This window comes from Capra hircus, chromosome 15 (genome assembly GCF_001704415.2).
Source record: "Capra hircus breed San Clemente chromosome 15, ASM170441v1, whole genome shotgun sequence".
NCBI classification, from domain to species: Eukaryota; Metazoa; Chordata; class Mammalia; order Artiodactyla; family Bovidae; genus Capra; species Capra hircus.
In genome coordinates, this window is record NC_030822.1 from 28,928,914 (window position 1) to 28,947,676 (window position 18,763).

Genomic DNA, 18,763 nt, shown 5'->3' on the forward strand with positions numbered 1-18,763 from the left:
TCATAACTAAAAACTTTTGTGCAAAGGATACTAACAAAAAAGTGAAAAGACAACCTATACAGTGAGACAAAATATTTACAAATCATGTATCTGACAAGGATTTAATATTCAGAATTCATTTTAAAAAAAACTTACAACTCAACAACAAAAACGCAACTCAAAACTGAGCAGAAAGACCTAAACAAACATTTCTCCAAAGAAGAAACACAAAGTTATCAATAAGGACATGAAAAAAGGCTCAACATCATATTCATTAGGGAAATGCAAATCAAAACCTAATGAGATACCCACTAGAATGGTTATTTTTTTAAAAATCAGAAAATAACAAGTACTAACAAGAATGTGAGTAATTGGGGCCCTCACACATTGTCGGTAAGAATGCAAAATTGTACAGCTGCTGTAGAACACAGTTTAATGATTCCCTTGACCTGGCAATTCCACTCCTAATTATATACCCAAAATAAAAGAGGGAGTCAAACAGACACTTGTATTCCAATGCTTATGAAGCATTATTCACAATAGCCAAAAAATGAGAACTCAAGAGTCCATCAGGAGACCAAAGGATTAACTAAATGAAACGTTGTTGTTGTTCAGTTGCCCAGTCATGTCCGACTCTCTGGAACCCCATGGACTGCAGGACGCCAGGCCTCCCTGTCCCTCACCATCTCCCAAAGTTTGCCCAAGTTCATGTCCATTGCATCGGTGATACCATCCAGCCATCTGATCCTCTGATGCCCTCTTCTCTGATCCTCTGATGCCCTCTTCTCGTTCTGCCCTCAATCTTTCCCAGCATCAGGGACTTTTCCAATGAGTCATCTGTACACATCAGATGAATAAAACACTGGAGCTTCAGCTTCAATATCAGTCCTTCCAATGAGTATTCAGGGTTGATTTCCCTTAAGATTGACTGGTTTGATCTCCACGCTCCCCAAGAGTTTCAGGAGTCTTGTCCAGCACCACAGTTCAAAGGTACCAATTCTTTGGTGCTCTATCTTCTTTACAGTCCAGCTCTCAGAACTATACGTGACCACTGGGAAGACCATAGCCTTGACAAAACGGAATATCCAGCCATAAAAAGGAATGAACTACTAGAACATGCTATGATGTGAATGAACCTTGAAAACATGCTGCGTGAAATAAGCCAGGTCACAAAAGCACAAATATGATATGATTCCACTTACCTATCTAGAATAGGCAAATTTGTAGAAAGAGAAAGTAGGTCAGAGGTTAACGGGGGTTAGGGGGTATGATGGAATGAGGCGGTATGGATTAATGGGTACAGAGTTCCTGTTTGGAGGGATAAAAATATTTTGGAGAAAGAACAGCAATGATTGCACAACACTATGAATGTATACTCAAGGCCAATGAATTGTATACTTAAACTGGTTAAAATGACAAATTTTATGTCAGATATATCTCACAGCACTTAAAAGTTTTTTGTGTGTGTCATATAACTTACTATATAAGTATCATTAAGTTCCAGCTAGCGTTATATCCTTTTAGATACAAATAAATAACCTGTATGACAGGTTCACTCAAGGCAATCATCTAGCAGGAGGCGTCAACTAACCTTCAAGTTAGAATCAAATAATTAAATTGTCTGACAGCTAAACACAAAAGCAAATGGAATTCCTAGCCATACGGCAAGCCTCCACTGAAGGAACAGGCTGTGGAGCTGACTAGATTCTTCAATCCTGTTCATTCAAGGGTGGAGATGCCTACAGAATATTTGTAGCTAATCATGTCATGAATAATGCCCATTTTACCATGAAAAATTATTTATCTTCATAATTACAAAATATGAGTGATGGGTATACAAGTATTCATTTTATTGACCTATTTATTATTTGTTTAAACATTACAAAAATTAAAAATTTAGAAAACATTTATAATATTCACTATGCTAGTCAATAAACCTCAGGTACTGGATGATTGCAGAAATAACTAAAGGGCTTATAGGAGCCTCTGTAGAGAAAGTTCTGATTACTGTCTTTCAAATGCTAAGTAACTACTCCAGAGTATTTATTCCCTATTATTAATAGTACTTCAAATGTTAACTAGCCATACTTAAGAATTTAGAATAAAACAAATATGAACTTCTTTCAATTTGGAACCATGTCCTATTCATCCTTGATATCTCCTCTCCCACTTTAGTACTAGACATAGGGCCTGTATGCACTAAGTTTAATTCCACAAACATTTACAGCACATGAGAATCTATGTGTTAAGAACTGCTTTTAGAGCTAAGGATATAGCCCTGACCAAAAACGACAAACTTTTTTGTATGAGGCTTATACTCTGTAAGAATGTGACTGAAATGAAAGATGTGATTGGACTAATCAATTTTTAAGAGGTCTCCCATCAAATATCCCCTGCAATACAAACTATACCTATTTTGGTGACCACAGCAGTCCCCACATTTTGGGGGAGCTTCTCTCAATTCCACAGTAAAAGATAATCAACGCAGTGGTGTCATGAACACAGGGCTCGTCGGAAGAGTGCTGTTCAATGGCACTTAAAAAAAAATCTGGATGTAACTGCTCTCATTAAAGTTACAGGCTTATCAAAATTCCCTCAATCAAAGGTAATGTTCCATACATCTGTCTCAGGCTAGAGAAGAATTTACTACTAATGTAATACAGTCACACATAGAGTGTGCCCTTCCAGTAATGGCAAGGATGACAGTGAGAGTTCTCCTCTAAATGGACTAATAATGATGGGATTTTTCTAAAATATATCAGACCTTTCAAAGATTAAAATACACAGATCTTTACCACCCCAGCCTCTCTAGCTGTGCAGGAAACAACCAAGTTATAAGAGCATTTATCACATAATGCATGCATTAGGCCTCACAAGTGTTGAAACAGGAAACACTAATGCTTGTTACACATGATGTCTTCAGTTAACCTGAAGCCTTGTTTTATTTTGTGAAGCAAACCATTCATCATTTTCATCTTCTGCCATGGCATCATCCAATAATCTGCTTCTCTCTGGATCCATCTTTTAGAGTTTTCAAAATGCTTCATCTTCCACAAAGCAAATTTCATGTCCATCAGGGCCAGGCAGAATGATCACTTGTACTGTTGCTTTCCCTAGAGTGTCCAGACTCACAAGAGAAAGTCAGAATCCCCCGGTTCTCCCATTTTATCAAGTCTTCTGACAACTCTTTCTAGGGGCAAGAAAAGGCAATTTGTCCAAAAGCTGCTGCAAGATCACTGCCTCCTAGATGTTCTATAGCTCCAGCTTACACTGGTTATCAGCAGAGCCCAACAAAGTCCTCTGCTTCTTTTCATCTTTTTCATAAACTTTCATTCCTACTAAATTATACCAGTAGCCAAAGGACTTCTCAAGATCAGACTCTGGAAGAGTTACTTTTAATATAGGATCTGTCTGCAGTGGACTGCAGTTCTGCAAACAGAATTTATATCCTCCAGGGGCTTTGGTTTCAAAAACACCTTCTGCAACCTCATTGAATGGCCACTCCAGCTTCCTGGCATTGTTGACGGCCTGGCTAGAAGAGTGAAAAAGTTGGCTTAAAACTCAACATTCAGAAAACTAAGATCATGGAATCCAGTCCCATTACTTCATGGCAAATAGAGAGGGAAACAATTGAAACAGTGACAGACTATTTTCTTAGGCTCCAAAATCACTGCAGATGGTGACTGCAGCCATGAAATTAAAAGACACTTGCTCCTTGGAAGGAAAGTTATGACCAACCTAGACAGCATATTAAAAAGCAGAGACATTACTTTGCCAACAAAGGTCTATAGAGTCAAAGCTATGGTTTTTCCAGTCGTCATGAATGGATGTGAGAGTTGGACTATACAGAAAGCTGAGCACCGAAGAACTGATGCTTTTGAACTGTGGTGTTGGAGAAGACTCTTGAGAGTCCCTTGGACTGCAAGGAGATCCAACCAGTCCATCCTAAAGGAAATCAGTGGTGAATATTCATTGGAAGGACTGATGCTGAAGCTGAAACTCCCAATATTTTGGCCACTTGATGTGAAGAACTGACTCATCGGGAAAGACCCTGATGGTGGGAAAGACTGAAGGAAGGAGAAGGGGACGACAGAGGATGAGATGGTTGGATGGCATCACCAACTCAATGGATATGAGTTTGAGTAAACTCCAGGAGTTGGTGATGGACAGGGAGGCCTGGGATGCTGCAGTTCGATGGGGTCGCAAAGAGTCATACATGGCTGAGCAACTGACCTGAACTGGCTAGAAGCGAGTATGATAACCACGAAGTCATTGTCAGGTTTTTAGTCTCCGATGCCCTAATTGTAAGTCAGTTCTACAACAAAATGATCAGCCTCAGGTCCAAATCCATCCATCGTTTTACTTCATTTGCCATCATTAAGGCCTTCATTCCCAGGACATCACGATAGAAATGCCGTTAGGAAATGGTTTTCCACTTTGAACATGAAGTGCAGAACCCTGCAAGTCACCATGACCTCCTACAGTACCCACCCCTCACACGTACAATGCCACACCACCCAAAGATGATGCCAGCACAGTAGTCCCAGTGGCACTTTAAAAATTAGAAGCTTGTGCATCCATAATTGTCTCATTTTCTTATCTAAATTGGTAAAATGGTATACCACCCAAGGACAGTAAACTACAGAAATAATTTGTGAGAGTTGTAGGGCCTCTGGCCTCTTGGTGCTTCCTTAATCTTTCCCCTGTGCTCATTCACTTTAGTAGGATCACACTCCCTGCAATCCGAAGGACTGTAACCTGCCAGGCTCCTCTGTCCATGGGATTCTCCACACAAGAATACTGGAGTGGGTTGCCATGCCCTCCTCCAGGGGAAGCTCCCAACACAGGGATAACAAAATTCTTTCCCCAGTCAATGCAACAAGGTGGAGGGCTGAGCACATTCTAATATTCTCCTCCTGCTTAAAACAACATGAAATGTCAGGAAACTTCTCTTTAATGGAACAGATCTATAAAAGTACAGAAAAAAATAGCATGCCATTAGCAAACAAGATCACAAATATGCAGAAGATGGAACTAGTTTTCGCACTTAAAGGTGTGAAATTGCTAAATAAGCAATTCACACACACAAAAAAAGAAATGGCCAGTCAGCACAAGATGCTCCTCCTCTGTAGTAATTCAGGAAATGTAAATGAAAACAATGAGATATTTCATTCAGGAGAGAGCAAAATATTAAAAATAATGAAAAGGGACTCTCTTTTACTGTTGATGAGTTAGGTTGAAAAAGTCTTTTTAATATCCACCAAAATACAAAGTGTATATACCACTTGACCCACCCTTTCACTTCTAGGAATCTAACTTAACATTTGCTCAGATATATTCACACATGTTTAGTGCAACATCTCTTCAAAATTGGGGAAAATGGGAAACAATTTAAATGATTAGTGGTTAAATGAATTACGTACGCCTCATCCACACCATGAAGTATCATTCGGTATGAAAAAAGTACCTATATGAAAGCACTTGCTTCCCATCCACACATACAAAAAAAACATAGCATCAGAAAAAAAAAAAAAAAAAACTGGCTACAGAATAGATCGTATCTTTCCTCAAAACTCCTAGGTTCTTTGAAGTCTTTACCATTAGACTGTAACACTCACAACCCTTTTCTGTGGTAGTCACCTACTTTGCCTGTCAACTTCCCTTATTCACAGAAAACCTCAGCACCCAAGTTTCTGCCCAGCTGCTCCAGTGATCATTCCTGAAGATTTCAATAGCAGTATTTTCTCTCAGGTTCTTCACTTCCTTCTAGATAAATCTTTTCTTCCATCCTATTTCAGTTACCTCCTCCCATAATCATACCCCAAACTGTCATGTTCAATAACTAAAACTACGTCTCGGCATCCCATTCAAGCCTCTCACATTTAGACTGCCACTTCTAGGTTTCCAGCTTCACTAATATGCTAGCCACCCGACTCTCACAATTCTCTATCACCATCAAAACTTCCAGCCCACCAACTCTACCACTCTCACTGCCCACCATGCCCCTCATGTTCTCAATTCCTTCCTCAACCAACCTTTTTAAAGTAACCACAGTTCAAAGTTGCAACTTCCTCGTATACACCTTCAGGTCCACTGCTTCACTCCCTCTGTCATGCTTCTTAGCATACTTACGAATCCTGGCTAAACCCAACCCATTGCTTACTCCGTGTTCTAATTGGTCTTATTTCCGTTTTTGTCCCACGCGGCAGAGACAGCTAGCTGCCTACCCAGTATTCATTTTTTCATTTCTTACTAAAAGAATCCTAATTTTACTGAGGAAGCTAATGTACCCAGCTAAAACACTATGTTTCCCAGCTTTCCTGACAGCCACAGGGAGTCTGTGACACTGAACTACAAAATAAGGCGAAGTCACTGGGTGGGGCTTTGGAGAAAGCTCTTTAAAAGACCAAATTCAGCTGACATATGCCCTTCTGCCTTACCTTCTGTCTAGATGGAGTTCTAGAGAAGGATCAACTATCTCACACCACAAGGAGACAGGCACACTAAAAGATGTCTAAACAGAAAAACAAAAGGACCCTGAACCTCTGATGTCCTAGAGTTGCCTATCAGTCCTGGACAGTTTACCTCCAGCTTTTTTGTTACTTGAAAAAATAAAACATCTAATTTATTTGAGTCTTTATGTTGGGGTCTCTACTGCTCTGTTTAGTTGCTCAGTCGTATCTTGCTCTTTGTGACCCCATGGACTGCAGCCTGCCAGGCTTCTCAGTCCATGGGATTCTCCAGACAAGAATACTGGAGTGGGTTGCCATTTCCTCCTCCAGGGAATCTTCCCGACCCAAGGATCGAACCCAGGTCTCCTGCACTGCAGGTGAATTCTTTACCATCTGAGCCACCAAGAAAGCCCAAGAATACTGGAGTCTCTACTATTGATAGTAAGTACAATTCCTAATTCCTAGGCCCATTACAGTTTATTCCCCACAAGGCAAATAGAGACCTTTCAAAAGTATGAAAGTGAAAGTCACTCAGGCATGTCTGACTCTTTGTGACCCCATGGACTGGTCCACAGGATTCTCCAGGCCAGAATACTGGAATGGGTAGCCTTTCCCTTCTCCAGGATATCTTCCCAACTGAGGAATAGAACCCAGGTCTCCATCATTGCAGGTGGCTTATTTACCAGCTGAGCCACAAGGGAAGCCCAAGAATACTGGAGTGGGAGTGGGTAGCCTATCCCTTCTCCAGTGGATCTCTCTGACCCAGGAATCGAACTGGGGTCTCCTGCATTGCAGGCAGATATAAGTCAGATCATATTACTGGCTTCCCATCACACTTGAAATAAACTTAGGGTCCTTACCAGGCAACTAGGTGGTCTCCGATATGGCCCTCCTCTCTCGCAACTCACATCATACCAAATCCCCATACCGCACTTCCATCCACAACTTGTACACTTAGTTCCAGCCAAGTGAAGAAAACGCTCAGTCGTGTCTGACTCTTTGCGACCCCATGGACTGTAGCCTATCAGGCTCCTCTGTCCATGGATTTTCCAGGCAAGAGTGCTGGAGTGGACTGCCATTTCCTTCTCCAGGGGATCTTCCCAACCCAGGAATCGAACCCGGATCTCCCGCATTGTAGACAGACGCTTTACCGTTCCAGCCAAGGTGTTCCTTTAACAAGGAAAACCTGTTTCCATCTCCGGGCCTGTGTGTTTGCTATTTCCTTTGCCGGGAATGCTCTCTCCTCACAACTTCACTTGGCTTGCTCCCTCACCTCTTCCAGGTAGCAACTCAAATGTTGCCTTCTCTGACATTTTCCCTGATCCCTGTATTAAAAACAGTCGTTTTGTGTCTCAAGTTTCCCTTCTACTCCCCTGTAACTCTTCCTACCTTGCTTTATTAATATATATTAAATACTTTTTTGCTTATTTACTGTTCATCTTTCCCACTAGAATGGAATCTCCCTGACAGCAAGAACCTTGGGTGTCTTTTTCAGCATCATATCCCTAGTACCTGGCACACAGTAAGGACATAATAAATATTTGCTGAATAAATGAATATACATCACGATCTCATTTATACTGAAAAAGACTAAAGCATATGTGAGTGTGTGTGTGTAAGTACATTAAAAATCTAGGATATACACGAAACAGTTGATGCTAGTTATCTCTGGGGAAGAGAGTGGAAAATAAAAAAAGAACTTTCACAGTTCGCTCTGCATATTTTTGTACGAAAAAGACAAAATTAGCTATAACACATGACAGGAAGAAAATTTTAAACATATTTAGAAATATAAACCTATTTATAGAATCATAAAATTTAGACACTCATAGCAACCTCACTAAGCATAACACTACACCATGGGTAGAAGGATCTATGATTAGCAAGCAAACATCTTTTAAAAGACCTAGAATCAGGGGAATAAAACTTCCTGATAACTTTTTTATAGCCTTTATAAAGGTTTTTACTGTCATTTAAACAAAATAATAAAGTATACTAAGCAAAGTGTATTGTACATCAAATTAGTAATGAGTTGTGTAGAATTAATTTCCATCACTTGCTCAGTAAAAACTTTTAAATATCTCCCTTTCCTAGGGATTCATCTAGATAATTATATATTTGTTTTGTTTCAGAAAATATGCATTCTAAAAGACATCTTTTTTATCAAGTTCTCCATCCAAATGTCTAGTATCTTAATTTTTTTACTTTATGGAGGCATATTTTTACATGTTATATAATTCATCCATTTCAAATATATAATTCAATGTTCTTTAGTAAATTTACCAAGTTGTGGAACATACCATAAATCAGTTTTAGAAACCTTTATTGCTGCAATAAAATCTCCATGCCCATTTACTGTTAACCCCCATTCCCACCTCTACTCGATCAACATTAATCTACTGTCTCTATACTTTTGTCTATTCTATACATTTTCTATAAACAGAAACATACAATCTGTGGTTTCTTTCATCTGATTTCTTTCACTGAGCATCTCTTCCAGGTTCATCTATTTGGTAGCACGTGTCAATGTTCCATTCCTTTTTGTTGCTGAATAGTATTCCACTGTATGGTTATGCCACAATGGTGGCATATCCGCTATAATTTGGTTCTACAACTTGGATTTCCATTTTCCAGATAATACAATGGGTGAAGGATAACTTGGGTACTTGGGGAAGGGGGGCAGGGAGACTCTATGGCTAAATTTATTCAACACAATGACACAGGTGAGTGTTTTTCAATTCCAATCCAGTTCATACAGAATGAGATTGCCATGGCTTCACTCAACAACATTATGCTATCAGTCACTTTTAAAACTATTTCTTCTGTCCCTCCCTCCTAACAGGAACAAAAGGATAGTTCTCCAAGGTTTCTTTCTCTCTACTAAGGTTTATAAAAAATCTCTACACTTACTATGCCTTCTGCTTTACTTCTTTTTTCTACCTCTGAGTCCTTATTTTCTCATTATATTCAAGCTGGTAGCTTTAAAATTTCCATATTCTCCAAATTTCTAAAAAGTTGCATTAAAACTAAATATCTGCATATTCTGGAATCTTATTTAAAAGAAATCTGTGGTTCTCTTCTTGTAGCCCCTGAGAACAATTACTTTCTATGTAGAAAAAAGCTTTGTAACTGATTTAAAATGAAAAACAAAAAACTCACAACTCTAATATAAAAGGAGCAAGTGGGTCCATGTCAACATTTGACACTCTCATTTAAAAGGAAAGATCAAATATATAGTAATTAAGCACAGTCTTTTTTCTCTTCTCTTTCTCTTTAACATGACCTTTCATTCAGTCTAAAATGTCTTGCCTCTGCTTTACGATGATGTCCAATTCAGATTAAGTGGGTTATTTGTCTTTATAAAATATTAAACATTTACATGTAGAGTGATTATCTAACCATTATGATCTTAGGTAAGGGATGGTGGTTCAGGGAGAAGGCCGGGGAAGGATAATACAAATCTTATACTTCTTATAATCAGACTTTTTGAAGTCTTAATTTTCCAAATGATTCCCAGACTATTAGCTTGAAAACATCAAAAATAAGATGATGTGGACACAGCTAAAAGCTTTCCCGATGGTAAATGTTCTCTAACTAGAAAATTATTCCACTACCCCTTTATCAGTCTAAGTTACAGTTCTTACAGAACACACGTAATTAGAGTAACCTTATAAGATAATGAAAAATAATACAAGCTATTATTACTAAAGGTTAAATGTTAGCTTTTAACTAACATTTAAATGCCAAGAACTCCTCTCCTGGTGGCCAGTTACTGTGGCAGGTGTATGATACGCTCTGTGAGCTACATTATCATCTGTTTGCTATAATGCAGACAGGTTCTACGTTATCAATTTTAAAATTCCCTATTAAATCTAAACTTCCACTAAGTACTCTTTATTGTCATTATTCCAATTTACTTTAAGAAAATGAATGGCATAATAATATGTATACTATACCTTTTTCAGGCTTTCATATTCCTCACGGAATTCCCCAGGCTTGCTTAATTTGATTGGTGCTCTGAATATAAACTCTGGAGAAATGAGAAAAGAAAACACATTTTAACAGAACCTTCTAGGAAGGAACCAAGATCTTATCCTACATCATAAACCACATAAAAATTGTGGTCATCTTCCCACAATTTGAAAATTCATTCATTCATTTAACCAATACTCATTAAAGGGTATAAACCAGGCACAGTCCTAAGCACTGGGGAGAAGCACTGAAAAAATAAAGTCCTTGCTATCATGGAGCTTACAAAATTGCGGAGGGAAACAGACAAGTGTGTGTGTATAATACCGCTGATGGTACTAAGGGCTATGAAGGAAAACAACATAAGATGGAAGGAAAAAACAGTACGCAGAGTGGTCTGAAGGGTCTCACTGATAAAAGTAACATGGTAAAAGACCTCAAGGAAAACTATATTTAAAGCTCTTAGTTCGGGACTTCCCTGTCAGTCCAGTGAGTAAGACTCTGTGCTTCCACTGAAGGAGGTGCAGGTTTGACTCCTGACCCAGAAACTAAGATCCCGCACACTGCGCCACTGGCATGGCAAAAAGTTATTTACTTAATTTTTTTTTTAAAGTTCTCAGTTAAAGATTACCAAGTGACATTTTTAAGCTAACGTTTTACTCATACTGTTTCTACTTCTTTTTCAACACTGCCAACAGAGTACAACCTATAAATATTTTCAGTAAATACCCTGATTTTTTTTTATCCTCAAAGCCTTCAGCAGTTTTGATCAGCCTATAGAATAAAGTCAAAACTCTTCAGTGTCACTGAAGGTCTTCCAGAGACTGGTCACAACTTCATCTTTCTAAAGCACTGTCTCTCTCAACTCTTGACTACCTAATTACAATATATATGCCACATATTTCTAAACCTTTTATGTTGCTTTCTCGGCTGAAATTCTGTGTTCTTCTCTTCTCTATATGTAGTTTTAAATCCGAGATTCCAGACCCACAAGAGGCACACAATACACATTGGTTATATAAAAAATAAAAATCCAGCTTAGGAACAAATAAACGGTAAGTCCTAAATGCTATAAAAAGGAAGGAAAAAACACACACTTCAGCCTTCTTACACGTACATGACACTTCTATACACCCCCATGTATATATTTAGTGACTTAAACATGGTATTTAAGACTTACTAATAACTCTACATCCATTCAGGTTGATAATATCTGCTGTAGAAAAGTGGGCTCCTCAAAAAGGTGACTTTCGTCCTTTTTCAGTTGTCTCAACTACTTTAGAAAGACTCATTTACACCAGAGAAATGTGGAAGATTCTTAGACAGAAACACTGGACCTAATGCAGATGCGGAAAACAGGAACTTAAAGCGGTACCAAACAGGAGAGAATTATTAGACCCAGGGCTTGGGAGGAAAACATTCCATCACCTTCATCCACTTAAAAAATAAACTCCTGATGACTATCTTAATCATATCGCTTAAGAACATTTCTAATTATAGGCAAATAGTATTCAAAAGCAGGTGCTCTAAAAGAGCAGTGGAAAGGGAAGAGAAAAGCAAAACCCTTAAGACAAAAAAAAGGAAAATATTTTTAATCCATTTATGAAGAACTTATTCCTGAACAGTATTTCATACACATTTTCTCAGTGAATCTTCACAGAAACTTTGCAAAGCAGGTGTTATAACCATTTTACAATAAGGAAAATGAGGGGTTAATGACTTCCCCAAGACCGCAGAACTAGTACATGGCAAAATTAAGAGAAAAAGAATTAAGGTATAAAGATGGAAACTATATATGATGAAAAAATGAACTCATCAAGAAGATACAATAATTATGAACTTGTATGAACCTACCACAGAACAAAACAATAAGACTATAAGAGAAACTAATAAATCCAAAATTATAGTAAAAAATTTTAACATATCCCAATTCAAAACAGATCAGGCAGAGCAAAGGTAATAAAAATACAGAAAAATTGAACAATAAAGTTAACAAACTTGATTATGTATTTATGAATTCAATGAACAAAATATATATTCCTTAAAGCAACAAGGAACAATTAAACACACACTAGGTCTCAAAGAAGTTATAAAAATTTTCAAAGAATTCATATTATACAGACTTTGCTCTTGGATTTAACTGCCATTTTCCAAGCCAAGTTCTGTAGCTACCTGGCTGATAACTTTAACTTACCCAATATTCTTTCTCAATAAATTCCTTTTCTGCCAGAGTAGACTTCTACTGATAACAACCACTGGGAGGGGAGTTTGGGAGAGAATGGATTCATGTATACGTATGGCTGTCCACCTGAAACTACCACAACATTGTTAATTAGCTCCAATATAAGTGGTTTAGTCGCTATGTCATGCCCAACTCTAGCGACCCCATGAACTGTAGCCCACCAGGCTCCTCCATTCACGGGATTTTTTTCCAGGCAAGAATGCTGGAGTGAGTTGCCGTTTCCTTCTCCAAGGGATCTTCCCGACTCAGGAATCAAACTCTCATCTCCTGCACTGCAGGCAGATTCTTTACCAACTGAGCTACCAGGGAAGCCAATATAAAATAAAAAGTTGGAAAAAAAAAACAAACTAACAACTACGGGCTGACTCTATTTTTCACATGGTACTATGAGATGATTCAGAAGCAAAACTCAAAACTGGTCAAGGAAAAAAAAGAGAGAGAAGACAAATTACTCCTAAGGATAAAAATGAGGACCAAATTAGAGGTATGAAGTGAGTTTAAATCTCCAGTAACTATTAAAACAACATTACAGTGAGTGATCTTGCATATGAATCGTTTTGCGTATCTACAAGTATATCCATAGATTAAGTTGCTGGAATCAGAACTGCTCTAAGTCAAAGAATATGTGCTTCTGTAATTCTGGCAGACAATACCAAATCCCCCTTCATAAAGCCTGTACACACTTATAGTCCCCCCAGTGATGCATGAGACTGCAATTTCCTCACACCTTTGCCAGCACAATGAGTGCTGAAATTGTTTAGCTTTTCCAATCTAATTGGTGAAATTCTGCACCTTATGTGCTTAATGAATGAAACTGAGTACTTTTCATATATTTGAGTAATTTACATTTCCTTTGATATGAAAAGTATATACATTTCCTTTACTCTTGTTGGAGTTAACAACTTCTTCCAGATTTGTTAAAGCTGTATGTAAGAAAAATTACCCTTGTGTCACATGAAGAGCAATACTTTTCTTAGTTTATCATCTGTCTTGACTTTGCTTACAGTGGTGATTTTTATGTAGTTATATTAACCAAACTTCTCCTTTACGACTTCTGCATTTTGCATCATATTTGGAAAGACCTTCCTCGGGCCAAAATACAGTAACAAATTCTATCACAGTTTCTTCTGGTACTGAGTGTAAGCCTTCTCATATCTACTTTTAAAAATTCTAAATCTATATTTTTATTTGGAAGCAACATAAGGAGCATACTCTTATTCAGGCTTTTAATAAGTCTACTATCCAACATAAGGGACCAAAAATACTTTAGTGACAGACTAATAAAAATGATTATAATTTTTACTTACTGTTAGAGAATTTGTTTTCTTTAAAACAATTCTTGATGGCATTTAGAAGAAAATGTCCAAAGAGCCCAGCATCTTTATTATATAGTGTAAATAATACAAAATTAAAAGCCTAATCCCAAACTTAGAAGCTTCCAGAGTCTCAGATAAGTCAGTCTTAACTTCCTCTTCTAAAAATCAGAAAAATACCTACTATGACAGCCAAGTATGAGGATCAAATGAATATAATGAAAGTGAAAACACTTTGTAAACTATTTTCAGACAGGAGAGTGGCATGCAGTAGAATCTAATAACTATAAAACTGCCTCTGGTATTGACGAGATTAAGAAATGGTAGTTTGGTCTTGTTTATTTGCAAGTACAACTTAAGAGAAACGAAGATAATTACCCAACTGCTTTGATACATTTATTATATGAAAAGTTAAATTCACTTTGGGATACTTACTAAGAAATCTCAAAGTTCATATATAAGGCCAAGTAAGAACTCAGCATACTGACATAATATTACTATGCCTTGACTTGACTCATTTGAGGGTAAACGGTAATGACAAGGGTAGGATTAATTTCTACTCACCAAGATTAGTACTGATATAGATTATCTTACTGTTGGATTAAGATTAATGAATCGATGCTTTATAAAGATAAAAAATGCTAAACAGTCACTTTTTGCAACTTCTCCCAACAGAACTGTGCTTCATTAACTGGCATCATGCCCAAAAGTTCAAAAAATTACACAGTCAACAAAGTAATTCTTGAATACAAAAACAGTTAAGCATAAAAGGTCATGAACTGGTCCAATGTGACATTAACTTAAATATTTAAGCCTTTTCCTATTTTAAAAATGCCCTCTAGAAATGTCAACAAGGCAAAAATAATCTTTTTCTTCCCTACTGGCTTTCAACAAGAACATATTAGGTTCTGACACCTACTCTGTCAATTAAGTGTATCTAGATATATCAAAGATTCTCTTTGCCTTGGTCTCATCTATCAAATGGAAATTAAAATACTGGCCAAATCTACTTCACAGGAATACAGAGGATCACATTTAGTAGTAGCAGTAATCAATGAAGAATCCCTATAATAAAAGCAGCTAACATTTAATAAGAGCATCACATGATAAATGCTACATACATACACACACACACAATGCAGAAAAGACAACAATAGCAGGCCTAACTGCCTATCTTAAGGCTTGAGTACAGGGTTAGCCCTTAACTGGTGGCTAGGAAGATTTTGGGAGAGTTCTCAGGCACCCTGATTAGGTACAGGCTCACTGTTACCTAACTGTCTGCATAAACTATGTAGTTATGCTGAATACCTTTTTTCCTGATAGGATTCTGGAATTCTGAAACATGTTAGGCAGACAGTCCCTATATGATCAGCCCCTAATAAAAACTTTGGGCAATAAGCCTCTAAGAAGCTTCCCTGGTTCGCACCATTTAACACGTGCAGACACAACTTGTTGCTGGGGGAAATAAGCATGTCCTGTGAGACTCAACTGAGAGAGAACTCAAGAAGCTTAAGCCTGGTTTCCCCTGGACTCTGTCCAATGTTCCTTTTCCCTTTGCTGATTTTAATCTGTATCCTTTCACTGCAGTGAATTATAGCCACGACTGGGACTATATGCTGGGTCCTGGGGGCACTGCTAGTGAATCATCTAGCCTGCGGGGGGCGAGGGGGCGGTGTCTTGGAGCCCTCCTGAGACACAGACACACAAGGCATGGATTAAAATCTCGTCAGATCTCAGTTTCTGCTGGAGAAATGAGATTAACTTCTAGAGTGAATGATTCAGCACAGGCTTATCTGGCTTTACGGTGCTTCACTTTCTTACACTTGACAGGTATCGTGGTTTTTACAAATTGAAGGGTTATGACCACCTTGTTATGGTCAGATGATGATGAATATTTTTAAATTAAGGTATGTACATTGTTTTTTAAACCATGATGCTACTGCCCACTTAACAGACTACAGTGTAGTATAAAATGAACTTTTATGTGCACTGGAAAACCAAAAACTTTGGTTTTATTGCTTTATTGCAGTATTCACTTTATTATCGTGGTCTGGAACCAAATTCTCAGCCTCTCCAAGGTATGCCTGTAATAATACTCTTATCTCATTTTCATTTACTACTCAATAGGTTTCTCTAAATTCTGAAACACTCTATTATATAATGGGTAAAAGTGCTATTAGGATTTAAACTTACATAAGTGTAGCTATAATATCAAAATAATTTCTTAGAAGCCTTATGAAATATGGTTTCAATCCACCTGGACTATTATGAGAAATGAAGCAGGAGAAAAGGTCAGAGAAATGAACATCTCCTCTTTTAAATCAAAGTCATTTACAATGCCTCTTAAAGGTTACTGGAGAACATGTATACACTTAACATTTTAATTATACTAAGATAGTTATCAATCATGATTAACCTTTCAGGTTCCCTGAATTTTAGTACAGAAAGAATACTAATTTAACAACCAAAACATAGTTCCCATCTGCTGATGTGGGGCTTGACCTTTCTTAATTTTCTCTTTACTTCCCTCTACCTTTCTAGAGTCACATCAACTCCCTCCACTCCAAAAGCTGAAACTGTGGTTGCAATGCCTGCAATACCATCAAAAAGGAGAGCAACAGGAGAAAATCTACATGATTTGGTAAGGTGATGCCTTTTTAGATGAAATATAAAAGCCATGATTCATAAGTAATTCATAAGACGGACTTCATTAAAATTAAAAATTTCTGCTCTGCAGAAGACAATGAGAAGAAAAGCCACAGACTTGAAGAAAACATTTGCAACAGATGTATTTGATATGACTGTTATCCAAAATAAACAAAGAACATCAAAACTTAATCAGGAAACAACCTGATTTTTTTTTTTAATGGGCAAAGACCTTAACAGACACCTCATCAAAGAAGGTTTAATGTAAAGAAGATGTATCAAACAAGCAAATGAAAAAAAAAATGCCCCACATCATATGTCATTAGGGAATTACAAATTAAAACAAGATGCTGCTACACAATGTTATGCCTCAGCAGGTAAACAATCCGCCTGCAATGCTGGAGACACAGGAGATGCAGGTTCAGTCCCTAGGTCAGGATAATTCCTCGGGTCAGGAAGATCTCCTGGAGGAGGGAATGGCAACCCACTCCAGTATTCTTGCCTGCAGAGTCCCATGGACTGAGGAGCCTGACAGACAGTCCAAAGGGTCACAAAGAGTCTAAGCGCACATACACACACTACATCCCTAATTAGAAGCGCTAAAATCCAAATCTCTGACAATACCAAATGTTGGTGAGGATGTGGAGCAACAAGAATTCTCATTCATTGCTGGTAGGAATTCAAAATGAAAGAGTCACTTTGGAAGGCAATCTGGCAATTTCTTACAAAACTAAACATATTTTTACCGTGTGTGTGTTTTTGTGTATGTGTGTGTAGGTTACTTCAGGCATGTCCGACTCTTTGTGATCCTATGGACTTATAACCCATCTGGCTCCTCCGCCCATGGAATTCTCCAAGTAAGAATACTGGAGTGGGTTGCAATACAATCCAGCAATTGCACTCCTTGATATCTACCTAAATGAGTTTAAAACTTACATCCACACAAAAACCTGTGAATAACTGTTGATAGTACTTTTGGTCATAACTGCCAAACCTTGGAAGCAACCAAAATATCCTTCAGTAAGTAAATGGATAAATAAACTGAGGTACATACTGTGAAATTATTAATAATCAAAGAAAACTCAGCCAAAATTAGAGTAGGGACAGGCCTGTAGGGGGAGTGCTCATGTCCCTCTGTATCTGTCAGTTACTCCAAATAGGAAGAGCTATAAGGAGTACGTCAAGGCTGTATATCGTCACCCTGCTTATTTAACTTCTATGCAGAGTACATCATGAGAAATGCTGGACTGGAAGAAACACAAGCTGGAATCAAGACTGCCGGGAGAAGTATCAATAACCTCAGATACGCAGATGACACCACCCTAATGACAGAAAGTGAAGAGGAACTAAAAAGCCTCTTGATGAAAGTGATAGAGAAGAGTGAAAAAGTTGGCTTAAAGCTCAACATTCAGAAAACGAAGATCATGGCATCTGGTCCCATCACTTCACGGCAAATAGATGGGGAAACAGTGGAAACAGTGTCAGACTTTTTATTTTAGGGGGCTCCAAAATCACTGCAGATGGTGACTGCAGCCATGAAATTAAAAGATGCTTACTCCTTGGAAGAAAAGTTATGACCAACCTAGACAGCATATTCAAAAGCAGAGACATTACTTTGCCGACTAAGGTCTGTCTAGTCAAGGCTATGGTTTTTCCTGTGGTCATATATGGATGTGAGAGTTGGACTGTGAAGAAGGCTGAGCGCCAAAGAATTGATGCTTTTGAACTGTGGTGTTGGAGAAGACTCTTGAGAGTCCCTTGGACTGCAAGGAGATCCAACCAGTCCATTCTGAAGGAGATCAACCCTGGGATTTCTTTGGAAGGAATGATGCTAAAGCTGAAACTCCAGTACTTTGGCCACCTCATGCGAAGAGTTGACTCATTGGAAAAGACTCTGATGCTGGGAGGGATTGGGGGCAGGAGGACAAGGGGACGACCGAGGATGAGATGGCTGGATGACATCACGGACTCGATGGATGTGAGTCTGAGTGAACTCCGGGAGTTGGTGATGGACAGGGAGGCCTGGCGTGCTGCAATTCATGGGGCTGCAAAGAGTCAGATATGACTGAGCGACTGAACTGATACACCTGTATCTGTGACAGAAAGGTGTTGCTTACTTTACTATCTAGCAAGAAGAAAACTTCCTTCCACCAAAAATCAAC

The 18,763-nt window shown here is 38.2% G+C and overlaps 1 protein-coding gene and 1 pseudogene across 1 annotated transcript in view; both read right to left on the reverse strand.

Moving 5' to 3' along the window:
* RNF169 (ring finger protein 169) overlaps positions 1–18,763 on the reverse strand; it is a 93,956-nt gene that overhangs the window by 50,667 nt on the left and 24,526 nt on the right. Inside the window, exon 2 of the mRNA XM_018059348.1 lies at positions 10,388–10,461. Within this exon, the coding sequence (XP_017914837.1) occupies positions 10,388–10,461 (74 nt within the window). The remainder of the gene's footprint in view (positions 1–10,387; positions 10,462–18,763) is intronic.
* On the reverse strand, positions 2,899–5,428 carry LOC102191258 (annotated as a pseudogene).